The 22,063-nt window shown below is 38.0% G+C and overlaps 1 protein-coding gene across 1 annotated transcript in view; it reads left to right on the forward strand.

Annotated features, from left to right (window-relative positions):
• The window catches only part of NRAP (nebulin related anchoring protein), a 53,675-nt gene that overhangs the window by 23,574 nt on the left and 8,038 nt on the right, over nt 1-22,063 (forward strand). The window contains exons 18-34 of the mRNA XM_005443876.3: nt 90-287; nt 516-620; nt 2,903-3,001; nt 5,058-5,162; nt 5,639-5,746; nt 6,348-6,659; nt 7,669-7,773; nt 9,924-10,022; nt 11,830-11,934; nt 12,634-12,741; nt 13,529-13,642; nt 15,075-15,272; nt 16,867-16,971; nt 18,015-18,113; nt 18,887-18,991; nt 19,351-19,458; nt 21,098-21,409. Coding sequence (XP_005443933.2) covers nt 90-287; nt 516-620; nt 2,903-3,001; nt 5,058-5,162; nt 5,639-5,746; nt 6,348-6,659; nt 7,669-7,773; nt 9,924-10,022; nt 11,830-11,934; nt 12,634-12,741; nt 13,529-13,642; nt 15,075-15,272; nt 16,867-16,971; nt 18,015-18,113; nt 18,887-18,991; nt 19,351-19,458; nt 21,098-21,409 — 2,385 coding nt within the window. The remainder of the gene's footprint in view (nt 1-89; nt 288-515; nt 621-2,902; nt 3,002-5,057; nt 5,163-5,638; nt 5,747-6,347; nt 6,660-7,668; nt 7,774-9,923; nt 10,023-11,829; nt 11,935-12,633; nt 12,742-13,528; nt 13,643-15,074; nt 15,273-16,866; nt 16,972-18,014; nt 18,114-18,886; nt 18,992-19,350; nt 19,459-21,097; nt 21,410-22,063) is intronic.

Genomic DNA, 22,063 nt, shown 5'->3' on the forward strand with positions numbered 1-22,063 from the left:
AAGGACCCAAACAAGAGTGGAGATTTAAGATAGCTTTGGCTTTGCAACACACTGATACAGCCAACTATTTTCATCCCTTCTATTTCTAGATTGCCTACAAAAAAGATTTTGAGGAGAGTAAGACACATTTCCATCTGCCTATGGATATGATAAACCTGAGACATGCTAAGAAGGCCCAGGCACTTGCTAGTGACTTAGATTATAGAAAGAGACTCCATGAATACACAGTGGTTCCAGAAGACATGAAGACGAAATGGGCAAAGAAGGCCTATGGTCTCCAGAGTGATGTAAGTTGATGTATATCTTAACCGTTACAAGAAGTATAAGTGTTCATAGACATTTTCAGTTTGACATTAATTTGCATTTCATATGGACACTGATTTACATTACTTTTTAATGACAAGACTTTAAAAAAAGTCTTTGCAATGTCTTTGAAACTACAAGGGGTGCCCATGTTCACATACAAATATTGTACCTGTGTTCCCCATTCCAATAAATAGCATTTTCCCCTACAGCTTCGATACAGGGCAGATCTGATGTGGATGAAAGGAGCTGGGTGTATCACAGAAGGAAGTCTTAATATACAGCAAGCCAAAAAGGCAGGAGATTTGGTCAGTGAGGTAAGCAAAGTACTCAGGCTTCTGTCATTTATTCAAAGCTTTATGCAGACTTATTCCACTACATCATGTGCAATAGGTAAGGAATTCCTAATATGGAAAATCTAAGAAATAGAAGAACTGGTGCGCATAATTGAGTTATTCTACAGTTTAGACATCCTGGGTTAGGGGTTAAAAGTAATTTTTCCCTTTTTGTGGTTATTGTGTCAGGTTTGTGAAGCAAAAGTCCTCATAATTGTCCTTCCACCTCTTTTCATTCAGCTACTCATTTTGCAGATCGGCATTGAAAGGAATTAGCGTTTCCTATGGTACAGGCTACATGAAATGCATAGAGTTTAAGGAACAGTATTGAAAAAATAGGTATTTGTTAGCCATGTTTGGAAATTTCCTTGCTCTTTGGCCAATAAGGGTTGTGACTTTACTGGCAACTTCAGCTTGTGCTGCTTTTCCTTGCTTTACTTGATTAATTCATGGCTTTGCACTGCCATTAACCTTATGGAAGTACACTTCCTCAGCTGCTTAGCTATGGTTGAGTCATCTCACTAGTGCTAGGAAAACTAGAGGACAGATAGAAGAATAAATTAGGGGAAGTTTGACAAGGAGGATAAAATCCCACTTAGTGCTGGAGGAAGGAACAGAAGCCAGTTAGTTACTGGAGATCACACTCTGATACCTTGGGTCTCTGACATCCTCTCACTACTCCTGCAAGGGGAAAAAAATACATCTTAGAAACAAAAGAAGAGCAGCTACTCTTAGATCTGGTGTCTCACTAGGGATAGACTGACATCTGCTGCTGTGGTGTGCTGTAGTAATAATCACTTCCACAAATATTTAACCCATAATGATCTGCCTTTTCATTCCAGTGCTGTGTAAGGCCAAGAGATGGCTGACAGTCATTTAAACTGGAGACTAGTGGATATTATTTTAGAGAGCTCTATTGCCATACAGTGCCTGGCATTTTGTCATTTTGTTGCAGAATGTCACTACATTGTGTTGCATGCAATGTGACAAAACATGCTTTTTTTAATCCGCCTCCATTCCAGGTTCCTAAAATAAAGCAATGAGCACCTCTTTGAAGTGCTGCATGCTTTTTTAACTTCTATTTTGTGTTCCACTAGCAGAGACACAGCATAAACTGATATGTTCACCCATCAGTTCAAACAGAAGGATTTCTCGCCTGAAATGCCAGATAACGAAAAGATGCTTTCCTTCCTAGGTGGAATGCCCCACTTCATGGTTGAACTGTTAGAATAAGAATTCAACTAAAGTATACAAGAAGTATTTGCTTGGTGTCCCCTATCATATTATGGTCATGAAATAGGATGCTGCATTTCTTTATACTGTGTCAAAGATAAAAAGAGCTGCTTAGCCTTTTGCATCACTCATTTGAGAACAAGCTGAGGCAGAGATATTGATTCAAAACAGGGCTGATCCAAAGCCTGAAGAAGTCAATTAAAGTTTTCCATTCATTTTGGTGTATTTCAAATGCAAAACAAGAAGTAAGATGGAATAAAAGTAAAGACAGTCTTATTTAACAAACTAGAAACACTAGTGTCTATGAAAATTTGTCCATTCAAATAGGTTTTATATAAGTACTGGTACCAGAGGATGAATGAAGCATGATGTTTTTTCCCACATCCAAGACCTGAGCCTTGTGGAGGCCTCTCATAGCTGTTGCTCCCAGGAAGGCTTGACTGCAGTGTCTACACTGAGCTCTGCTTTGAAAAGATCTGGGAGATGGTGGGGAAAGTTTTGAATTTATGTTACTTTCAGGATACTGAAATTGCCTGCTCTAATTTAATTGATAATTTAGAAATATCTTAATTTAAATATCTTAGTAATATATGTTCAGTGATTTGAACATCACATGCATTTGCTTGAGAAGTCTCATGTAAGAAAATGAGATAGTAATATTGACCGTGTAGCTTATGAGCTCTCTTGTATCCTGAGTTAAGTCATACCCAGTTTGCGAAGGACACTCATCAGTTGGTGTGCAACCTAGATCTTGTAAGATACGTAGCTTTTACCTCTGGCACCAAAGAGTACCCATACTTGCAATGTCAGCAACAATGCATTTACCATACTCATTTGCACTGCCCTTGCCTCGAAAATAGTATCACTGGGTAGTATTTGGAAGCTTATTTTGTTGATGCGTATACTAAAACTGTCTTGGGAATTTACATGGGACTTTTGGGTCTATTAGTCACGTACTTTTTGAGAATACTGTATTTACGGGAAAAGGTAGATACTGAAACTTCTGTGTAACCTGCTTTAATTTGATGTAGAAAAAGTACAGACAGAAGGCTGATACTCTGAAGTTCACCAGTGTGGCTGACAGTTCTCAGATCAAGCATGCCAAGAAAAGCCAGGAACTGCAGAGTGATGTGAGTCCTTGACAGAATTTGTATCTTTCCCAGTAGCTTACTCATAATGTGGTCATTCCTGAGATATGTGGACTGGGCTGGTGGTGGAAGAGAACCCAATCCTGAAACCTCTCAATAGATGAAATTTCTTGAGATTTATTTCTAAGGGGTCTTATTTGTTTATTTGATTAATTCTCTCATTAATTCTCTGAACTAGAACAATAACCAAAATCAAACCCCAGTGGGAATGGAAATAGACATGTGAGGTTTCTGATAAATTACGTCAGAGGCTGGCGGGGGAGTGGGAGGGTGCCTCTACAAGACAGTCTCGGTGACAAACGTCTGTGTGGTGCAGGCTGGATCCAAGTATGGCTGAAGTGTGTTCATGAAAGTATAACTGGGTGTTCCAGAGACATTAGTGTCATCTGCAAGACAATTGGTTATCCATGAGGTAGTAAAAGTGAGGAAGGAAGCTGGAGGGAAAACACAGTATTCCCAGCTGATCCTCAAGTGGTGCTTCAAAGCGAGGTAGACATTACCACAGGACTGATATACATCCATCCCAGGTTCTGTGTTTCTCTCCACTGAGGGCCCTGTCAGACTACTTAAAGCTACATCAGCCTTGTGAGACCACACACGTTATTGAGCTGTTGCTTTTAAAGTACTTTACTTACTTTACTAAAGTACTTCACTTTTTGATTCGATGATTTAGTAAAATGCTAAAATAGGCATATTTTCCCAAACTGGGTGCCTTCAGAATGCTCCCTATTCTTCTTTGGGGCTGGGCAACCCTGGCAGACAGATTAGGATAGCTTATAATTTAATAGAATAGAATAGACTATTTCAGTTGGAAGGGACCTACAAAGGTCATTCAGTTCCACTGCCCAACCACTTCAAGGCTGAGATGGTACCTCAGGATTCCTTGGCAGGACTTAGCTGACAGCAGCTCACTTTTAAGTTTCCAAAAGAAAGGGAACCTGTTGTTAAAATTGCTTAATAACAAAATTTGGAACAGTAGTTACTTGCCAAGCTTTTTTAAAATTACTTTTAATATGTTGTGCCTTGAAATGAAGATACTGTCAGCTTCTCAGTTGTTATGTGAATGAAGCATTATTGCTTCTTGATTGGTTTTTTCCAGGAAGCTACCATGTTTGCTTTTTTTTTGCTCCTCTGCTTCAGTAAAAACCTGGCATTTACTTGGATGAGTGTTGTGTGCTCACAGATGACACCATACTGAATCAGAGGAGAATGCTGGTCTCCTGACTCCTGTTACTTATTTCCTATGTACTGGACAGCGCTGCCTTTCTGTATTTGTGCTGAAGTCAGAATAGTAACCACGGATTTAGAGCTTTATAGTAGAGACATTTTTTTATCTTTTTCTGTGAGATGTAAGAAATGTAACATTTTGTGAAATGGAACATCTTTTCATTGCTTTTTAACATCTCCTCCAACAGCTTTATGGGCTTCTGAAACAGAGCAGTTCATTTCTCTGTTGATGTTGCCCTGGGATATAAAATGGAGACATTTGCTACTTGGATCATAAAAGGTCCTTGATATTTTCATTTAAAGTTGGAATATTAGTCCTCACTGGAGTATTAGCAGTCAGCTAATTACATTTAAGTCACAAATTTTCTCTGCAGATTCAATTGCTTAGTGTTCTTAATTTCATGCCTAAAATTCACTGTTTCTGCATCCTATTAAAGACTTTCATTCCACCTAAAAAGTAGCTGTAGTTTAATATTGGATGTATTCTTGCATACATTTTGTACAGAGTATGAATTACTGACAGCTTTATAGCCAGTTAAAGTAGGTAAATTTAGGAAAGAGAATTAAAGTATCCTGATAAGTATGGTGTTTCACTGTTTCCCTGAAATTTAACCATGAGTAATTTGGTCAACCTGACTCTGTGTCAGCTTCCAAATTCATATTTGGCAAAAAAAGTCATGATGCTAAAGACTGACTCACCAAGTAAATTACCCTAACAAATCCTTGAATATTTGGGGTGTTTTAATCAGTATTCCTTCAGTATTAAACATGGACTACTGCTTGTTAACCATGCTTTACTTTCTATGTACAGGTTGCCTACAGGTCAGGAAAAGAGCATTTTCTTCATCAGTACACCATCAGCAAAGATGATCCTGTCTTCATACTGGCCAAAGCAAATGCTGCCAATATCAGTGAGGTACTGTGTAAGACAGAGGTTTGGATTCCCTCACTCCTGTGAATAGTTACAGCTGCTGTTGAAATGTTTGTTCTGTGGGTAAAAGTTAAGTTCTTTCTCTGAGAAGTTCCAAATGTTTTAGATGTAAAAACGTTATAGCTAAATTTGATTACTTGCTCTTAATGAAACACTAGTCACATCTGTTGTTCTAAAGACTTGTTGCTTTTAGAGTTTGAAGCTGTGTATTTTCCACATAAGTAGATTTCCCAGATGAGTGGCACATTGACAGTTTCACTGGAACCAGTGAGATAATGGGGTTACGGTGCCCTCAGTTACAGTATGTAAGTGAAGACACCAGGATCTGATCCTTAGACAGATAGTTTCTGGGCATGGAGTGTATTCTGGTCTGATGTTACTTGAGAGCTTTCATTGTGACTATAGAACAAACAGAATATATTGATAGTAATAAAGAGGCTGTGGTATTTTCATCTCTTTAGAAACTCTACAAGAGTAGCTGGGAGAAGCAGAAGGAAAAAGGATTTGTGCTTCGTTTGGATGCTTTGTCATTCTTGACAGCTAAGGCAAAGAAGGATCTGGCAAGTGATGTGAGTATGGACTCTATGAGCTTCCTTATTCTTAGGACAGCTGACAGTCCACGTTGCTACCAGGTGTTAGGGATATGTCACATACATCTCAGTGCCCTGAGCCACCCTCACTCAATTTGTGCTAAGGATTGGCATTCCATAATTAGTCAGAAAGTTTGCTCTGAGCAATTCAGAGTTTTTCCCCACATGCTGACTGTGTTTTCCTATTCTCATTTTGACCTGAGGGTGAATTTTAGAACTCAAAATGAAGTGAAAATCTCCTGTGAAACATCATAACTAAATACATCTGTGACTGGCCAGAAAATACGTGAAAGAACCGTCTGAACTCAGTGCTTAAAGAATGTTGGTTTTCCTAGAAAGAAACAAAAAGAAAAGATTTCTTACAGCTTTTTGTGAACATATTATTATTTAGAAAAAGTTTATTTATAAACACTTACTAATTTCTAAGGCATTCCAGTTCTCTTTTGCAAATGGACTTCTTTCTTGCTTGTATCAAAGACCAAGAATGTCACAGCTCTGGTAGACCATTGCTTTACTACTCGCAGAGCTGTCAGTTTGGCAGCTTAGATCGTTTACTCACAGTCTATTTTTTTCTTCACAGATTAAATATAAGGAAGGTTATGAGAAGATGAAGGGTAAGCTGATTGGAGTAAAAGCTGTGGAGGAAGATTCACAGATGGCTCATTCCCTTCAAATGTCAAAGTTGCAAAGCGATCTGGAGTACAAGAAGGCATTTGAGGACACAAAGAATCAGTTCCAGGTCTCCATGGATATGGTTAACCTTGTCCATGCCAAAAAGGCTCAGAACTTGGCCACAGATAGAGGGTACAAGACAGCTCTCCATCACTACACAGCCCTGCCTACTGACATGAAAGTGGCATGGGCCAAGTGGGCCTACGGATTGCAAAGTGATGTAAGTCCAGAGCTGAATTTATTTCAGTACCTTTTCATTCAACCCCTTCAGACACTTAGGGCTGAATTTCTTCAGATGTTTATGCTTTTAATGCCATGACGTATTTATGCACCTAATTTTTCAACTATTAAACAGTTAATGTTAAAACAGTAAATATTAACCACTTACTTGCTCAAGAGATATAAAGCCTACTCAAAGCCTACTTCAAATGTTAATAAAACACTAGGATTCATATATGTTGTACAGGTTTTTTTTACCTAATGTGAAGGGAGGTTAAATAATTTAGTGATAAAAGTGGTGATACAATTCCATATAGAGACCACATGCCCAACAGTAACCATCAGATGAACTGTCTGGTACTGTAAATGGTTACTATAAATTAGACTTCCTGTTCTGAGGTTTTAAATCAGAACTTTTCAAGGAGACTAAGATAGATATGTGTATAGGTCTTGTTGAGGTATAGGTGCTGAAAACCTTCTGGCTTCTTTGAGAAACATAGCTGTAGTGCTCGTGTGAGCTTTTGGAATTCAGTAGGCTGTTGGTAGAAGAGGTTTTGTGAGGAAAGTGTGAAGTACTCCTGTACTCAGCCTCCTTAAAGACACATGGAAAAAACAAAACATAATGCTTTCCCTCCAGTACAACAAAAGGATAGGGATTGGGAAATGCTACCGTTTTCTTATCATTGCAAATCATTAATGATATTTGCAACAGTGCACTATGTACAACAGAACCAAAGTTTTTGACACCTTAGAATAAAAATTACAAATGACAGTAAGGTGTAGACCGCTTCTAAAAATTACCTTGCAAAACATATTGCACAAATGCCGGTGAGTCCAAATACTTCTGTTTCATTCTGTAATTTTTTTGCTTTCCTTGCAACTGTGCAATAGTGAATAAAACAAAAGCAGGCACTAATTTGACTTGGTTGTTGTTCCTGAGATGTCTGAATCCTTTAATGGCATTTTAAGTGTATGAACACCAACAATAGGATTTTTTTTTTCTTTGTCAGAACCAATACAGAGCAGATTTGAACTGGATGAAAGGAGCTGGATGGATAGCCACTGGGTCATTAAATGTGGAGCAGGCTAAGAAGGCAGGAGAACTCATTAGTGAGGTGAGATTTCATGACAGCATGTAACAGAATTTGCTGCATAATGCGTGCAAAAAGTCTGTATAAAATTAAAATAATTTCCACTCAAAGGGGAAAGAAAAAGGCATACCACATGAAAGACCTCAAAACCAGGGATAGGACTGGTAATTAGAGGGAAACCAGATACCAAACACACACCAGTAGGAGTCTATATAGCCTTTGCAAAAACAAAGTAGGTGACAAATGATATTATGAATAATAATGGCAATCAAACAGTGCTCAATTGCTACCCACTAACCTACCTTTTTAATGAAGCAAAACAGGAGAGATGATGAAAAGATGCAGTCATTGGACCCAGAACCTTTTTTTGTACCTTCTTGCTCCTTTTCATATATATTCATGTTAGCTATTGAAATTAATATAGATATCTCTATCTGCAGCTATCTATTAGCCCAGGTAGTTTTCATCCTTATTTTTCCCTATAACCAGTATCACTTAGAGGAAAAGGAAGGCTCTAGAATCCTTTGTGTCAGACCCATGAGGCCTTCAGAGGAGGTTCTGGTGGAAATGGTTGAAAGTTTCGTAGTATTCTGGTTCTGTTATTTCAGAGGGAGTCCTACTGGCCAAATCTGCTGCAGTAGGAGACTCAGTCCTGTGATTTTTTAGATAACCACGGGTGATGAAGGAATAATCTGTCCATTCACTCAGTGAGAATAACAGCATAACCACTAGTGTCTCAGAAAAATATGGTAATCCTTTCACGTCTGCCTGATTGCTAACACTATGTTTTCCCTGTGTAATCATCTACAATGAAGAAGGGGGATTTTTTTAGACACAATAAACTAGATCCTCAGCTAGTGTAAAGCAAGGTAGCTTCATAAAAGCCAGTCCAGCAGTGCCAGCTGGAACAGTCTTGGAATCTGTATAGGTATACCATTTTGATGTTAGAATAGTAAAAACTGCCAAGTAGAAATTTGACCTGCTAGGTTGTTCATGTCAACCTTTTTGTGAGTACTAAATAATTTTAGATGGCTATGAGCCTTCTCCTTTCTTACATACACACAGTGACTAGCCCTGGTAGTAATGGTAAAAAGCAATTGCCAGAATATAGTTTCTAGAAAATTTACGTAGAGATGTTCTGGTCAACCCTTATTTGTCTCTAAAGCTGATCAGGACAAAATATAAACCGCTTTTGTCCCCAGTGAAACTTAGCAAGACTGGTCATTTTTTAAGAGATTTCTTTCTGAAACCAAAAAATTGCTCATAAGCTTGTAATACCTTTAAAGTGGTAATGTGTTTTACATTGGTGTTTTGAGTCCCCAAAGAATCAAGATGTTGCCTCAAATAAACTTATGTGGATCACAAGCTCAATGTAAAAGAGAATGACATGCCTTTAGACTCGAACACTGAGATAAAAACAATATCCAGAAGAGCCATGAAATGCTTATTGACTTGGGAGTTCATCACAGGCATTGGGAAAATTTAGTATGCACTATGTAGAGAAGAGATAAGAGTGTTGATGGGTTTAGGACAACTTATGCAGGAAGGGAAGCTTTTAGTGACCTGGTGATATGGAAAGTGTTGTTTTGCCATCAAATAGCCTTCATCTTAATTATGCATATATAACAAGACCTCTCAAAAGCTACTATGGGTCCTTTCGAGCAAGCAGAATTAATATAATTATCCAGAAGATATACCATTACAATTAGGCACAGTGTTAATGGCTGCAGAGATTTAATATAGGTGTTAGGAGGAAACCTAAACCCTGAAACAATAAGTTAAACAATTGCTATTATTAACACATGACAACTGTATATAATATCTTGCTTAAAGAAACCATAAATAAAAAATATAATCAGTCATACTGTATTTGAAGTAATCTGAAAAAGATTTTAAGATCCTGAGTTCTGGAGTATTTAGGTAGGCAGAATCTCATTTTGAAATGTTTTCCTTATATTTATGGAGAAATTCTTTAATATTAATCGGCAAAAGGTTATTGTTAAATTGAAACAAATATTAATCTGAAAGTACCTAGGACATAAAGATGAGGAAAGAGGAATAATAATTATGTTCACAAATTCACTCTAATCTCCAGCAACCTATGATTTTTCTCTTTCAAATAGCATGAAAGAGCAGCACAAAATTCACAGCTTTGATCTTTTTCTGCTCAACAGAAGAAGTACCGTCAGCATCCATATGCTTTGAAGTTTACCAGTATTAAAGACACTCCTGAGATGATCCAGGCTAGAATTAGTTATAACCAGGCTGTGGATGTAAGTTATAATGTATATACATTATGATTATAAGAGTGGTATCCTCTTTGAACGACCTGATTGAAGCACTGGCTTTCTCTCTCTCTCTTTCTCTGAGATTATCCCTGGGAACCATGAAATTTCTGTGTTCTGGTGTGGTGCATCTCACAAAAAGCATGTTTCTAACTTGGAATGGGAAGTCGTAGAGATCCCACTGAAATGAATGAGACTTCCATGTAAAAAGGGATTTCTGTCCAATTTTTATTTTCCAGAAGTAAAATTTAGGAGTAAGACTGACCTTTGACCTTCAGAGACTTTTGGCCATTTGAGATTCATTGAGGAAGAACACATTTGGGGTTCTTTCTCCTTTTCAAACAGACCTTTCAAATTTCAGTTTCTGCATATTCTTTGGAAACAAACTGTAAGTCAGCATGACAAGGAAGAAAAAATAAACTATTTCAAGCTGTCATCCTGCTGAGAGAGAAATCCAGGAGGGGGAAACTTAAAGGGAAGAATTGAGGCTGTTTGGTGTTTAAACATGTTTATTTTTAATAGAAGAGCGATTTAAAAATATTGTAGACTTAACTGGGATAATACAGAAGTGAATAATAAGCAAAAGTCACTCAAAAAAGACAAGTTTCAAACATGAGAGGAGGTTTTATTGTGAAAATAGATATTTTTAAAGTGAAGAAGATGAAAGACTTTGTGTAAAACACATGCTATTGTAATACGTATAGTGTCTATGCCTTTGGTTTAATTAATAAGATCCAAAAGGCTTACATCTCAGGCAGGATAAATATAAGTCATTTTGTTCCACTGAGCCACAGTCAAAATCAGTCTGCTGCTCTACTTCTTCACACATGGAGTTCTCATTAATTTCCCTCTTAGGGAGCTGCAATACAAGTGGACCTACTTGCTAAAGAAAGTGGCAGCAGGGTGAAATGGAGAGGTTCTTTCTAATGTAGAGGATCTCAAAGCCTCACACAGAAATAATAGCCTTGGAAAGGCAAGTTGGGTGGTCAAGATGTGGGTCATATCTAAAGACCCAAAAAATGATGGTGGCTATCTGTACTCACCTGAAAATTATGTCAATGTAAGAAGAAACTAAGCTAGGAAAGGAAAATAATGTGGAAGAGGTGAACTCTGCATAGCCATTGTAGGGGAAGTTCCAGCTAACTGCACAGAACAACTCATACCTGTCTGCAGACATCAGGGAGCTTGTTAGTCCTGAGCCAGCCCTGTATTCTGCCTCCAAGGTAGCCCACATAAACTCCTGTTTTATGATGGGATCAGTCCACTTCTGAGGGTTTTTTAATCTCTTTCCACTGACTATTGAGTACCCTCTTGCAACTAGGGCTGGAAATAACTTTGGAGGAATCGTATAGGTAATTAATATCATATTTGTCTGGTAAAAATGAACAACTTTGGAGAGATGTGTTTGGGGAACTTCATCTCCCCAGATTTCTGTGGAATTTCAAAGTGTTGATGGGCCACCTGTGGCTGCATACCTGTTAATAAATGCTGTTCATTCTCCCTTTCGCTATTCACATATGTTGGAGGTCATCAAATTAATATTCCAATATCTGAATTTTCATATACATTGATTTATACACTCAAAACTTCAAGGAGCTCCTCTTTAGTTGATAGATGTGTCAGACTCCCAGAGCTTTTTGACTAATACAATGGCTTGTATTTATTAATGCTGCTGTCACTTTTCTATAGTCTTTGCTTTCCATAAACTTGTTTATTAATGTTTTTGTCTGAACTAGTGACTGGACATGTAGCGAGTACTTTTTTTTTTAATCTTTTTTTTTTTTTTTCCTCTCAGAGGCTGTACAAGGAGCATGGAGAGAGTGTAAAGCATCAATATACACCAACGACAGATCTTCCTGAAATTCTTCAGGCCAAATTAAATGCTATGAATATCAGTGAGGTATAAATCTGACCTTTAATGCTTTAAAAAAAAAAAAGTGAAAAAGTTGATAGTGCTTTGCTATTTGTCCTACACAGGAAATCAGGCTAAATTTCTTTCCTTTCCCCAGATATGATCTTTATATAGTCTAAATGTTTCTGAATATAAGAAATCAATCTTCTTATAAGTTAGAAAGATTAAGAACGAAAAAATACATTTTAATAACATGTTGTAGTCAGAGTCCAACTCAGCCTCACACAGGGCACCAATTGCTGCAACACAGGCAGGCTAGTAGGCTGCAACAAGGTTTTTACTATCAGTCAGATTCTCCTGCCCGTGCTGTTTCACCTTCCTCCAGAGGTCAGACCACACTGCTCCTCCTCCATCAAGCCCCCTCTCCTAGACTCCTCAGTGCTATTTAACCACTTAGCAGGAACAAGCTACAGCTGCACATCATCCAGGTCAATCAACCCACTGCCTCTGAGGCAAGGCCACAGCTGCATGTTATCAATGCTGATCAACCCACTGCCTTCACTCCTCTACAATAATGGACATTTGTCATGTGATTATTCCTGTTGTGTATTGATAGTTTCATTTATATGAGCCCTCTGCATTAGAATAGAATTAAACTGATGTGTAACATTGCTAGGATAGCAATAATGCTGCAGTGTCAACCCTCTGAACAGCAACTCTGCTTTATTCCTGTTTCCTGCTTCCTAGATTCGCTATAAGGAGTCCTGGGGAAAGATGAAAGATGGTGGCTATCAACTGAAACTAGATGCCATTCCCTTCCAGGCAGCAAAAGCTTCGGGTGAAATCATAAGTGATGTATGTGAACTTACTGCTGATACTGTCCAGTAGTATATGCCAGTCACTCCAGACTGTTTCTGCTCTGCTGAGTGACTCTGGATGGAAGCAGCATGTCCAGCCAACTCACATCTGAGAGACATCTGGCCTCAGTCTAGTTAGTTGGGCTTTTGGAGATGCAGCCATAATGAAGTGCTGTTGGTAACTAAGCAAAGGAAGGTTTGCTAAAACAACAAAATCTGTCAGCTTTGCTAATAAACTTACCTGCTGTAGTGACTCAACAATCTCAGGGATTTTTTAGGAGCTGTCGGCCACTGTTGGCTAGGTAAGCTTTGAAAGAGAGAGCTTATTCAGGGGATTCTACCCTTCAGGGTTTGTCTTGAGTGTCCTTTAAAGGTTGTAGAAATATACAGATTTCAAGCATAGGAGCCCAGTTGTTCTGACTTTGCTAGAATGCTGATGGAGAGAGGCTCCTCAGAGGCTAATTTTGAGCACCTGCACTGGGTTCTTATCTTTCACCACCTGTGCAATAGCAGGTAACTAACCCAAGCTATTTGTAGGTGTTCATTGGTGGGTTTTTTTGTGCTTTTCTCTAAATAGGATAAAATATTAAAATGTTTGCACAGGTGAGGTCTTCCTAGCATCCACTAAAGTTTCATTCAGATTTATTATCATATTAAGTATAGCCAGCATTTATTGTCCGTAGCTTGCTTTCTGTAATGTGAAAACCCTTTTATTCACGTTTTAACAATCTGACTAATGTTTCTCTTCACTCCTATTCACATTTCTATTCTTATTTCCTTTTTAGCACAAGTATAAGGAGGCATTTCAGAAAATGAAAGGACAGATGGTTGGCTCACGAGGCTTGGATGGTGATATTCATATTGCTCATTCAGTCCACGCTGCATTGCTACAGAGTGATGTAAGTACAAGAAAGATGTGGGCATTTTGGAATTGGCTAAGAGCGAGTAGTTCCTCATGAATGATGCACTTAGCTGTGGACTAGCTTACTGTTTAAAACTTGGGTCTTTCTCTCCCACTTGATACAATCATGATATTCTTACCATTCTTTTACATTATTTACAGTAACATTAATATGACAATAAAAGAAGACTGTGCATTCTTGTACAATCCCCTGCTGCATACCGCTGTTGCCTAGCATAGAATATTTTACTCCGTAAAAGTATCACTCAGGGGCAGGTCTAATTGAGAATTAGTAGTGGTCTTTGTACAGAAATAAATTAAATTTAGCAGAGATACGAAGTTATTCAGTGATTATTTTCAGTTTACTGTTTTCCTGAAAGGCTAAAGGATGGATGAGTTTATGAATGAGTTTATGGATTTTCAAGTTGGAATTTTTTGGTTGGGGAATGGTTCCAACTTGGTCTTGGGATAGGGTAAGAATCGCATCATTTGTTCATTGCCTATAGGAATCGTAACTATGCAGTGCATTTTGAACACTGTGGCTTGTTCGAGAAAGTAGTGAAATACTTGTCTGACTTCAAGAACATAAATAATCTAAGATCTACTTATATTCTTGCCAAAACTGTCCATAGTGAGCCCGATTGTGGATATAGATGGGAGAGTGTTCACTTTTAGTAAGTGCTGGGCTTGTACTGGGATTCTTTCTTATGCGATGGTATGCTTAGACATACAGGTAACAACAAGTGTCTGAAGAATTCATCCATCTATCAGGTTACTCTAAATTAGTTTGAAGATTGTCAATAACTCTGGAAGCTCATAATCTGGATGAACAGCCTGAACATCTCAAATTTGCATAAACTGATAGGGAAATGTCATGTTCAAGAAGTTCTTTGAAGATTTCTACACCTTTCTTTTTCTGGATGGAGACAAGAAGTCTAAAAAACCCCACCACTAAAAATGACATTTAAAAATATGAAATTAAACTGGCCAAATCAATGGAGACCAACAAATATTTTGAGTGAGGATATGTACTAATTCTGATATAAATATGGCAGTTTGCATTTTATCCTTGGGTAGTAGCTTCATGTTTTTGTTGTGCTTTCTAGAAATGCAGTGAGTTGTAATTTCATTTATCAGTTTGGTAATTTTATAGATTCAATGTATCCAGTTTTAACAAAAAGAATTATAAATAATATCTTATCTTAATTGAATATAATGTAGGTGGCTACTATTTTGATGAAGGATGGGCTGCCATGTATTCTAGTTATAAGTATTGATCATTCACAGTGTTCTTAAACAAGTTAGGGAACTTTTAAAAAGAATAATTTATACTGGAAAATGGGGGAAATATGGAGAATATCTCTTCGATCAAAACCTGAATTCTAATTACCATGCTGTGATATCTATGTGATCTGTTTTTAATTTGATAGGTGAAATATAAGCAAGGTTTTGAGGATACAAAGACTCACTTCCACCTGCCACTGGATATGATAAACTTGGTACATGCCAGGAAAGCCCAGTCTTTGGTCAGCGAACAAGAATACAGACAGCTGCTACATCAGTACACTCCTTTGACTGATGATGTGAGATTGCGGTGTGCCAAGAATGCATACAAACTACAGAGCGAGGTAACTGCAAAACATCCCAGTGATATTTCCCTGTCGGTCCCAATGCAAGACAGTTCTGTTCCAAACCATGGCACTGTGTATTTAAGCAGCAGCTGAGGGATAAGAAATGGCTGTTCCCCTGTGATTACATTCAGGAATGAGACATTTTTTTTATTGGGCAGTTGTACAGCAGTGATCACACTATCCTGAGGGGTAAAGTATAGTAGTCATTGATGATCAGGCAGAGCAGTGTTTGCAAGTGAGAATCATTGCACTGTTGGTGAAATACTCTTTTTTAAGGTCTTGCTAACCATGCAAACTGTTTGCTGGCTGCTCTTTGAGTTGGTTTGTATCTGGATGAAATTCATGTGTACCTCCACAAGAAAGATGCCTGCTGTTATAAATCTCATTTGTAAGAGACTTATAAACTCTGGGCCAGGGCATAACCACTGAAATTCTAAGAAGCTCCCTATGTAATCTTGAGTGAAATTAACTAGATAAAGCCTTACAAATTGAAGGGTAGGCTGTGTCTGTAGGCACAGCCTTGAGCAAAGGGCTTTTAATGGATTACATTGCCTCCAGAGACCTCAGGAGGGACTGTATCTTAAAAACATGTCTGACACCAAAATGCTGCTGTATATCAATTTAACTTTTGGAGCCAACAGTCTTAAAGATGGCAGGCTGTGTTCAAACAAGCGTAAACATCAGCTGCCATGGTGCTGCCCTAATTCGGGTAAAAACACGTGTAATCAGAGATTCTGAGGCAGTTTTCCATCCATGACTCATTTTGAGTTGGGGGTGAAATGATGATTGGCAGCAATACATCTGAGTGGAGAATTTACTGTCTTAGCAGCTGGTGCTAGTAGCTGACAAGAGGTGGGGACTACACTCTAGCGTTGTCTGCTCTTACCTTCCGACTCACAAAGGACATTTGCTGTACACAGCACTACAATGCCTTTCAGTCTAGAGATTAGCTTTGGACAGGCCTGGATGGAAGGGGAGCTGTTACTGTTTTCCTAGGTGGCTGAATAAAATGAAGGCATAGTCCATTTCCATTATAAGTGGTTGGCTGAACCAAAATGCCTCATTAACTAAAGCTAGTTCCTCCCTCGGTGAGCAGTAGCAATTTTCACATATCCATCAAGTAGGCAAATCTGTACTTTACTAGTTGTTTGGTCTTTATAGCTTTTTTTTTTGAAGCAGAAAATAAAATGATCCTCCTCACCTTTCTTATCATCAAATGTAATAATATTTGTCACAATGTATCTACCAGTAACTTATTGGTGACTTTTGAAAAAGTAGTATTTACAGTGAGTCACTGATAGGTTTGGTGGTCTGGAAAATATTTTAACAAAGTCTGAACAGTGGCTTAGTGCTATTTTTCCTTGGTGTTCCCTGCTTATTCTATGACTATTTGGAACTGTTAAAAACGAAGGCTGTATGCACATGGACACATACATAAACACAAGAACTTAGGGTAATGTATATGAACTGTCTGTGGTAGATACTGATTTTAATGGATTTATCTGAATACAGTTATTGTGTATTTTTGGATGAATAAATATAGGGCATCTCAAATGCAAACTTGTAATTACTTCTGCTTGGTTTTCCTTAGAATTTATACCGCTCTGACATGAACTTTATGAGAGGAGTTGGATGTATTACTCCAGGGGCCCTAGAGATTGAAGGAAAGAAGAAAGCTTCTGAACTCATCAGCGAGGTAACAAAAGAGGGGTTTGATTTCTCCAGTACAAACAAGAGTTTGCCAGATGTCTTTCTATTAAACTGGGCTGGCTAAGTGACTCACTGAATAATGCTAGGCTCCGTCCCCTCGTGTTTGATCATTCCATTCGTGTCCTAACTGCAGATGGGTGAACCTGATGGAGTTCAAGGTTTTGCAGACTTTGCTAAGTGTTTTTGCAAATCTTTTCTCCTGTGTTTCAAACCCAAGAGGTTGTTATTTTGTTATTTATTTTACAATTAAAATGTTTTTTTCAACTAAAAATAAAGCCGTGCCTATCTCTAAGTACCCTAGACTGTTTCTCCAAAATCGGACTGATCTGTGAATTGCCCAATACATTACGCTGTCCTCATCTCAGCTCCTGCTTTACAGTCTTAGTCTGTTTTCCACTTGCTGCTTTTGTGTGCTACTGTTTTTCTCCCTCTGTAACTGAATTTTTATTTCCTTTTTTGTGTTCTCGTATAGTCTCTCCTACTTTCAAAACTTAGATCTGTTGCCCATATTCATATAGATGTGAAATTAAGAAAAATAAGAGTGCTCTTCCTAGTTGTGTTCTAGTGAACAGATCCCTGCTTGTAGTGATCTTGCAGCTATTTTGCTCACAATGCTGACATAGGACCACAGGTCAGATGCAACCTCATTTTTCTCACAAAAAAAGTTCAGTGGGCTTATACAGCACCTTCTCTCTCTGGATTGGATTGCCTTTACTGTTAATTCCACTAGCCAGGTTTAATGACACCAAGTAGTGAAATAACCTTATTACTGTACTCAGCATAGCAGCAGTTGGATTTTTTTTTTAACACCTTATTCTTTATTTACTTTTCACTTCCCCTGTGAGACTTAAATGCACCAAATTCAGAGTAACAAAAAGTAAATTAGTCTAATGGTTAATAGACACATACCCTTTGCACAGTAGAGTTTTAAGCACAAGAAGCAGTACTAGACCGCTGGTATTGCAAAAGCCCCTTATCTGACAAGATAATTTAGTTATTCTGTTCAATTTTCTTTGTGTGTGAACTCAGAATAAATATCGTCAGCTACCACATTCCTTCAAGTACACATTGGTGACAGACTCTCCTGGCCTCCTTCATGCAAAATTCAGCAATATGATTGCTAATGAGGTAGGTTCTCCTAACGTGAATCAGAAAATATGCTCTTCAAAATGCAGTGAGCTAGGGATGGAGGAGTGGGAAAGAGACAGCCCTGTTCTGAAAGCAAAATGTATCAAAAAGAAAGCAAGCATCACTTATTTGTGCTTTTTCACAGTTAGATCACATTTTATTATTTCCAAACATTGAATACAATTTTCAATTAAATCTCTTTTAAAAAGCTTAAATAGTACCCATACGATATAGTCCTGTTACCAGGTTTTTTTACGTAAAACAGCCTCAAAAGATCAGGTCTGTGGGGTGTTCTTGAGGGAGCTCATTTGCATAGTATAGTCCACTTTAGAGGGCTCCTAAACAATGCATCACTTTTCTAATTTTTGAAAAAAGGAGATAAACCTCATAGACAAATTAGCAAAATCATCTATATTAACATGAAGAAAAATCCAAGCTAGAAAATATGGCCAGTGCACCAGAAATGCCTACCTTTTTATTTAAAACATGTTCATGATGTCCTTAACATTCTTAAGTCTGCTTTTGGCCTGCTGGGAACATAACAATGCAAGGCTAAGAATGTAGTGAGTTGGCATCACGATATATGCATAAAAATTAATATAAACATTTTTATGCCCAGAAAAACCCCATTACAGTTGCAATGGTACCTTCTTAGCTGGATTTTGTGCTGGCTAATGTAGTTGTCATAACCATGAACAATTTAAGTACTGCTGTTATATTATTGAAACAATAGAGGAAATTAATTGCAATTGTCTTTTTGATCTCTTTCTTAGCGCCTATATAAAGCAGCAGGAGAGGACAGCCAGCATCACTATACACCAACCCTGGGTCTGCCTGAATTTACACGGGCAAAAATAAATGCAGCCAACCTCAGCGATGTAAGAATTTGTTCTGTATTTCTTATACTTATTTGGGATGGAGGTTGAATCGTGCAGTAGCAAGGAAGATGGATAAGTAGACTTTTTAGATCTATTCTATTTATGCTTTCCCTGATTTGATTATAATGATATTTATCTCCATTAGCATATATCCAGTTGTGAGTAAATTAAATCTACATAAAGAACGAGACATGTTTTGTCTGAGTTAGTAGGATTTCCCAAAGATAATTTTAAAAAATCCTTTGATTATGAAGAATGAGGCTGTAACACAGAATAACAAATGAAAGAGGGTTCCTTTGTTTGTTCCTTTGTGCATTTAAAAGTGAAACAGCAATCTACATGTGCCTTTCCTACTTTAGGCAAAATACAAAGAATCTTGGCATAATCTACGTGCTCAAGGCTACAAGCTGACAACGGAAGCACTCCCGTTCCAGACTGCCAGGGCCTCTAGAGAAATTGCCAGTGATGTGAGTTGAATGATTCAACCTTCCTTCTTGCCTAATTTCTGTTAACTTCATGTAAAACATTGTCTAAAGCAGATTTAACTGAATTAAAGCAACTCCATAACCATGTGAGACAAGTGTGAGACAGAATATATTACTTATGAATGAGATTCTTTGTGTGAATTTAAAAGAAAAAAAAAGAAGAGGAAGAATCGCTGCTAATAGGGAACCAAGCTCGGTTAAACATCTTCCAGTGGGAAATAGCTAGTGAATTAAAGTATTTGCAGACAGACAAATCAGAGGGATTCTGCTCCTTTCCAGTCTTTCAGCTCCTCATATTATAAAGTGCCCACTAATTCTGTCCACCCTGCTTTGAGCTGAGTTTCGGAAGTGCTTAATGTTCCCAAATTGACATGAAGTCAGAAGCTGAGTATGAAAATCAGGAGCTGTCTGTCTGGTTAGGAAGTGAAAATCAGTGGAAGCTCTTGCGTCCCCTTGATTTCTGAAATAGAGGAAATGCATCTTCTTACCCATAAAAATATCTTCTAATTTGGATTGTTGTTTGCAAAACACTTAGACATGGTGGTATCCATTTCTCAGAAAGCTAAGTTCATCCCTTCCTCACAAGACATTTAATAAATTCTAGGAAAAAATGACAATTAAGCTGAATTTAGTAGAAGTAGTTTTCATTTTGTGTAGTATTTAGTGGCATGTTTTCTCTCTAATGTGATAAAATATGAATATATTTAATGTGTATTTGTTTTATCAAGCAACTATTTCTAGCTGTAATTTCTAATGTATACTTAACCATATTTTGCAGAGTGCTTTTGGTTACAGCTTCAGATCTGCTCTAAAGGGTACAAGTCCATAATAGAATTACATCCACTTACAACAGATCTGAATTTGGCCCTTCATCTTGGAAGCACTTTATAAACATTAGCTACTGTAATTCAATCCCCACAACTCTCTTGTGTGGCAGATAAGTGTTATTATCCCATTTCAACTACATTATGAACTCTTCAGGGCCCAGGCCTTCCCTTTAAAGTTCCAAGCACCCTGTTGATGCTATATAAATAATCATTATCATAATCATCGCTATTTCACAGAAAGGATAAATGCAAGATCATAGGGAGAGTCATAGTCCCAGCTAAGATGAGAATGAGGGGTTGCTGGTGGTTATTCTTGTGCTCAGACCACCATCTTAGGCTTCTCAGCATAGTTATTGGTCCAGGAAAACTGAATTTACTCTTTAAAATATCTGGGTGGCATTTGCAAATCTGAAGGCTACAGAGTGCATGATGTTTCTCTTTTGTATAGATTTTTTTCTTCTGTCTTTTGTTTGTTTCTCATGGTTTCTTATTCCTAGCGATAGGAATAAAATTCTATGAGAGATAATAAAAGTACATGATCTGAGGTTAAACATGATCAATACTTTGGGCATATTCAGAGAATGTATTAAGGTGCGCTTAACTTTAATGTTGCAACTCCTGTGGTATTTAAATTTGAGGGCAATGAGAGATTCAGACTATTACTTTCTAGTGCTGCATACCTCGGCTGTTTTTATGGACAGCATAGATGTTTCAGTGGCTTATCCTAAGTTAGTTTGCTAGAGTAGCCAGTCCAAGTTTGGCACTTTTTCACTTTCACCCTTTTTTATTTTTAGTACCAATATAAACACAACTTTGTGACGGAGAGAGGAAAGCACATTGGTGCCAGAAGCATTCTGGATGACACCAGGTTGCTGCATTGCTTGCATGCTGCCAAATTACAGAGTGAACAGGAGTATAAGAAAGGATCCCAAGAAGTGTGGTCTCAATACCATCTGCCCATGGACATGGTGAATCTTGTCCATGCCAGGAAAGCCCAGGCCTTAGCGAGTGATCAAGATTACAGAAAGATACTCCATGAATTTACAGCACTTCCAGAAGACATGAAGATGAAGTGGGCCAAAAGAGCCCACATGCTACAGAGTGAGGTACAGACTTTCCTTCTATTAACAGCAAATGGAATTTAGCAATAACAAACCTTTGAGTGACTGACACGGACTGTATATTGACACTGGGCAGTGATTGCTCCTCACATATGGAATATATGTGAATCAGAGGTTCTCGTGTTATGAACCTGATGGAGAATCACTGTGGTCCATGTTACTTGTTCTAGAGCTGAGGGATATACACAGTCCCCTCCCAGCTGTTTGGATCACAGCTAGTCAGTGATTTGACAGCCACTGGTCTACATGCAGAATTCTTTGAACAGAATATTAAATACTTGGAGGTTGGTTTGGGATATGTTAGAAGGTAATTTGCAAACAGAAACGATCATATCAAATAACCAGTTCCCCAGAAGCGTTTGCAGAAATTGCTCATGCAAATGTAGGCCCAGACAAGCTTTGATGACTGAAAAGATGGAATATCAGCATGGACCACATCCCTGCTCACTTTGCCTTAGCATGTACCTGTGTTCAGGGACAAGCCATTGTCTGTGTGTGCTTTCAAACAGATGTAGATGTTGAGTGTGTGCGTAAAGCTGCATGGATTCGCATAGCTGTATTTTCAAGGACCAGTGTCATTAGCGACTTTGTTAGTGGGAAGCTCTGTTCTGGTGTTCTTTGTTTTGTAAGAGATGAAAC

Source organism: Falco cherrug, chromosome 9 (genome assembly GCF_023634085.1).
Source record: "Falco cherrug isolate bFalChe1 chromosome 9, bFalChe1.pri, whole genome shotgun sequence".
In the NCBI taxonomy this organism is placed as follows: Eukaryota; Metazoa; Chordata; class Aves; order Falconiformes; family Falconidae; genus Falco; species Falco cherrug.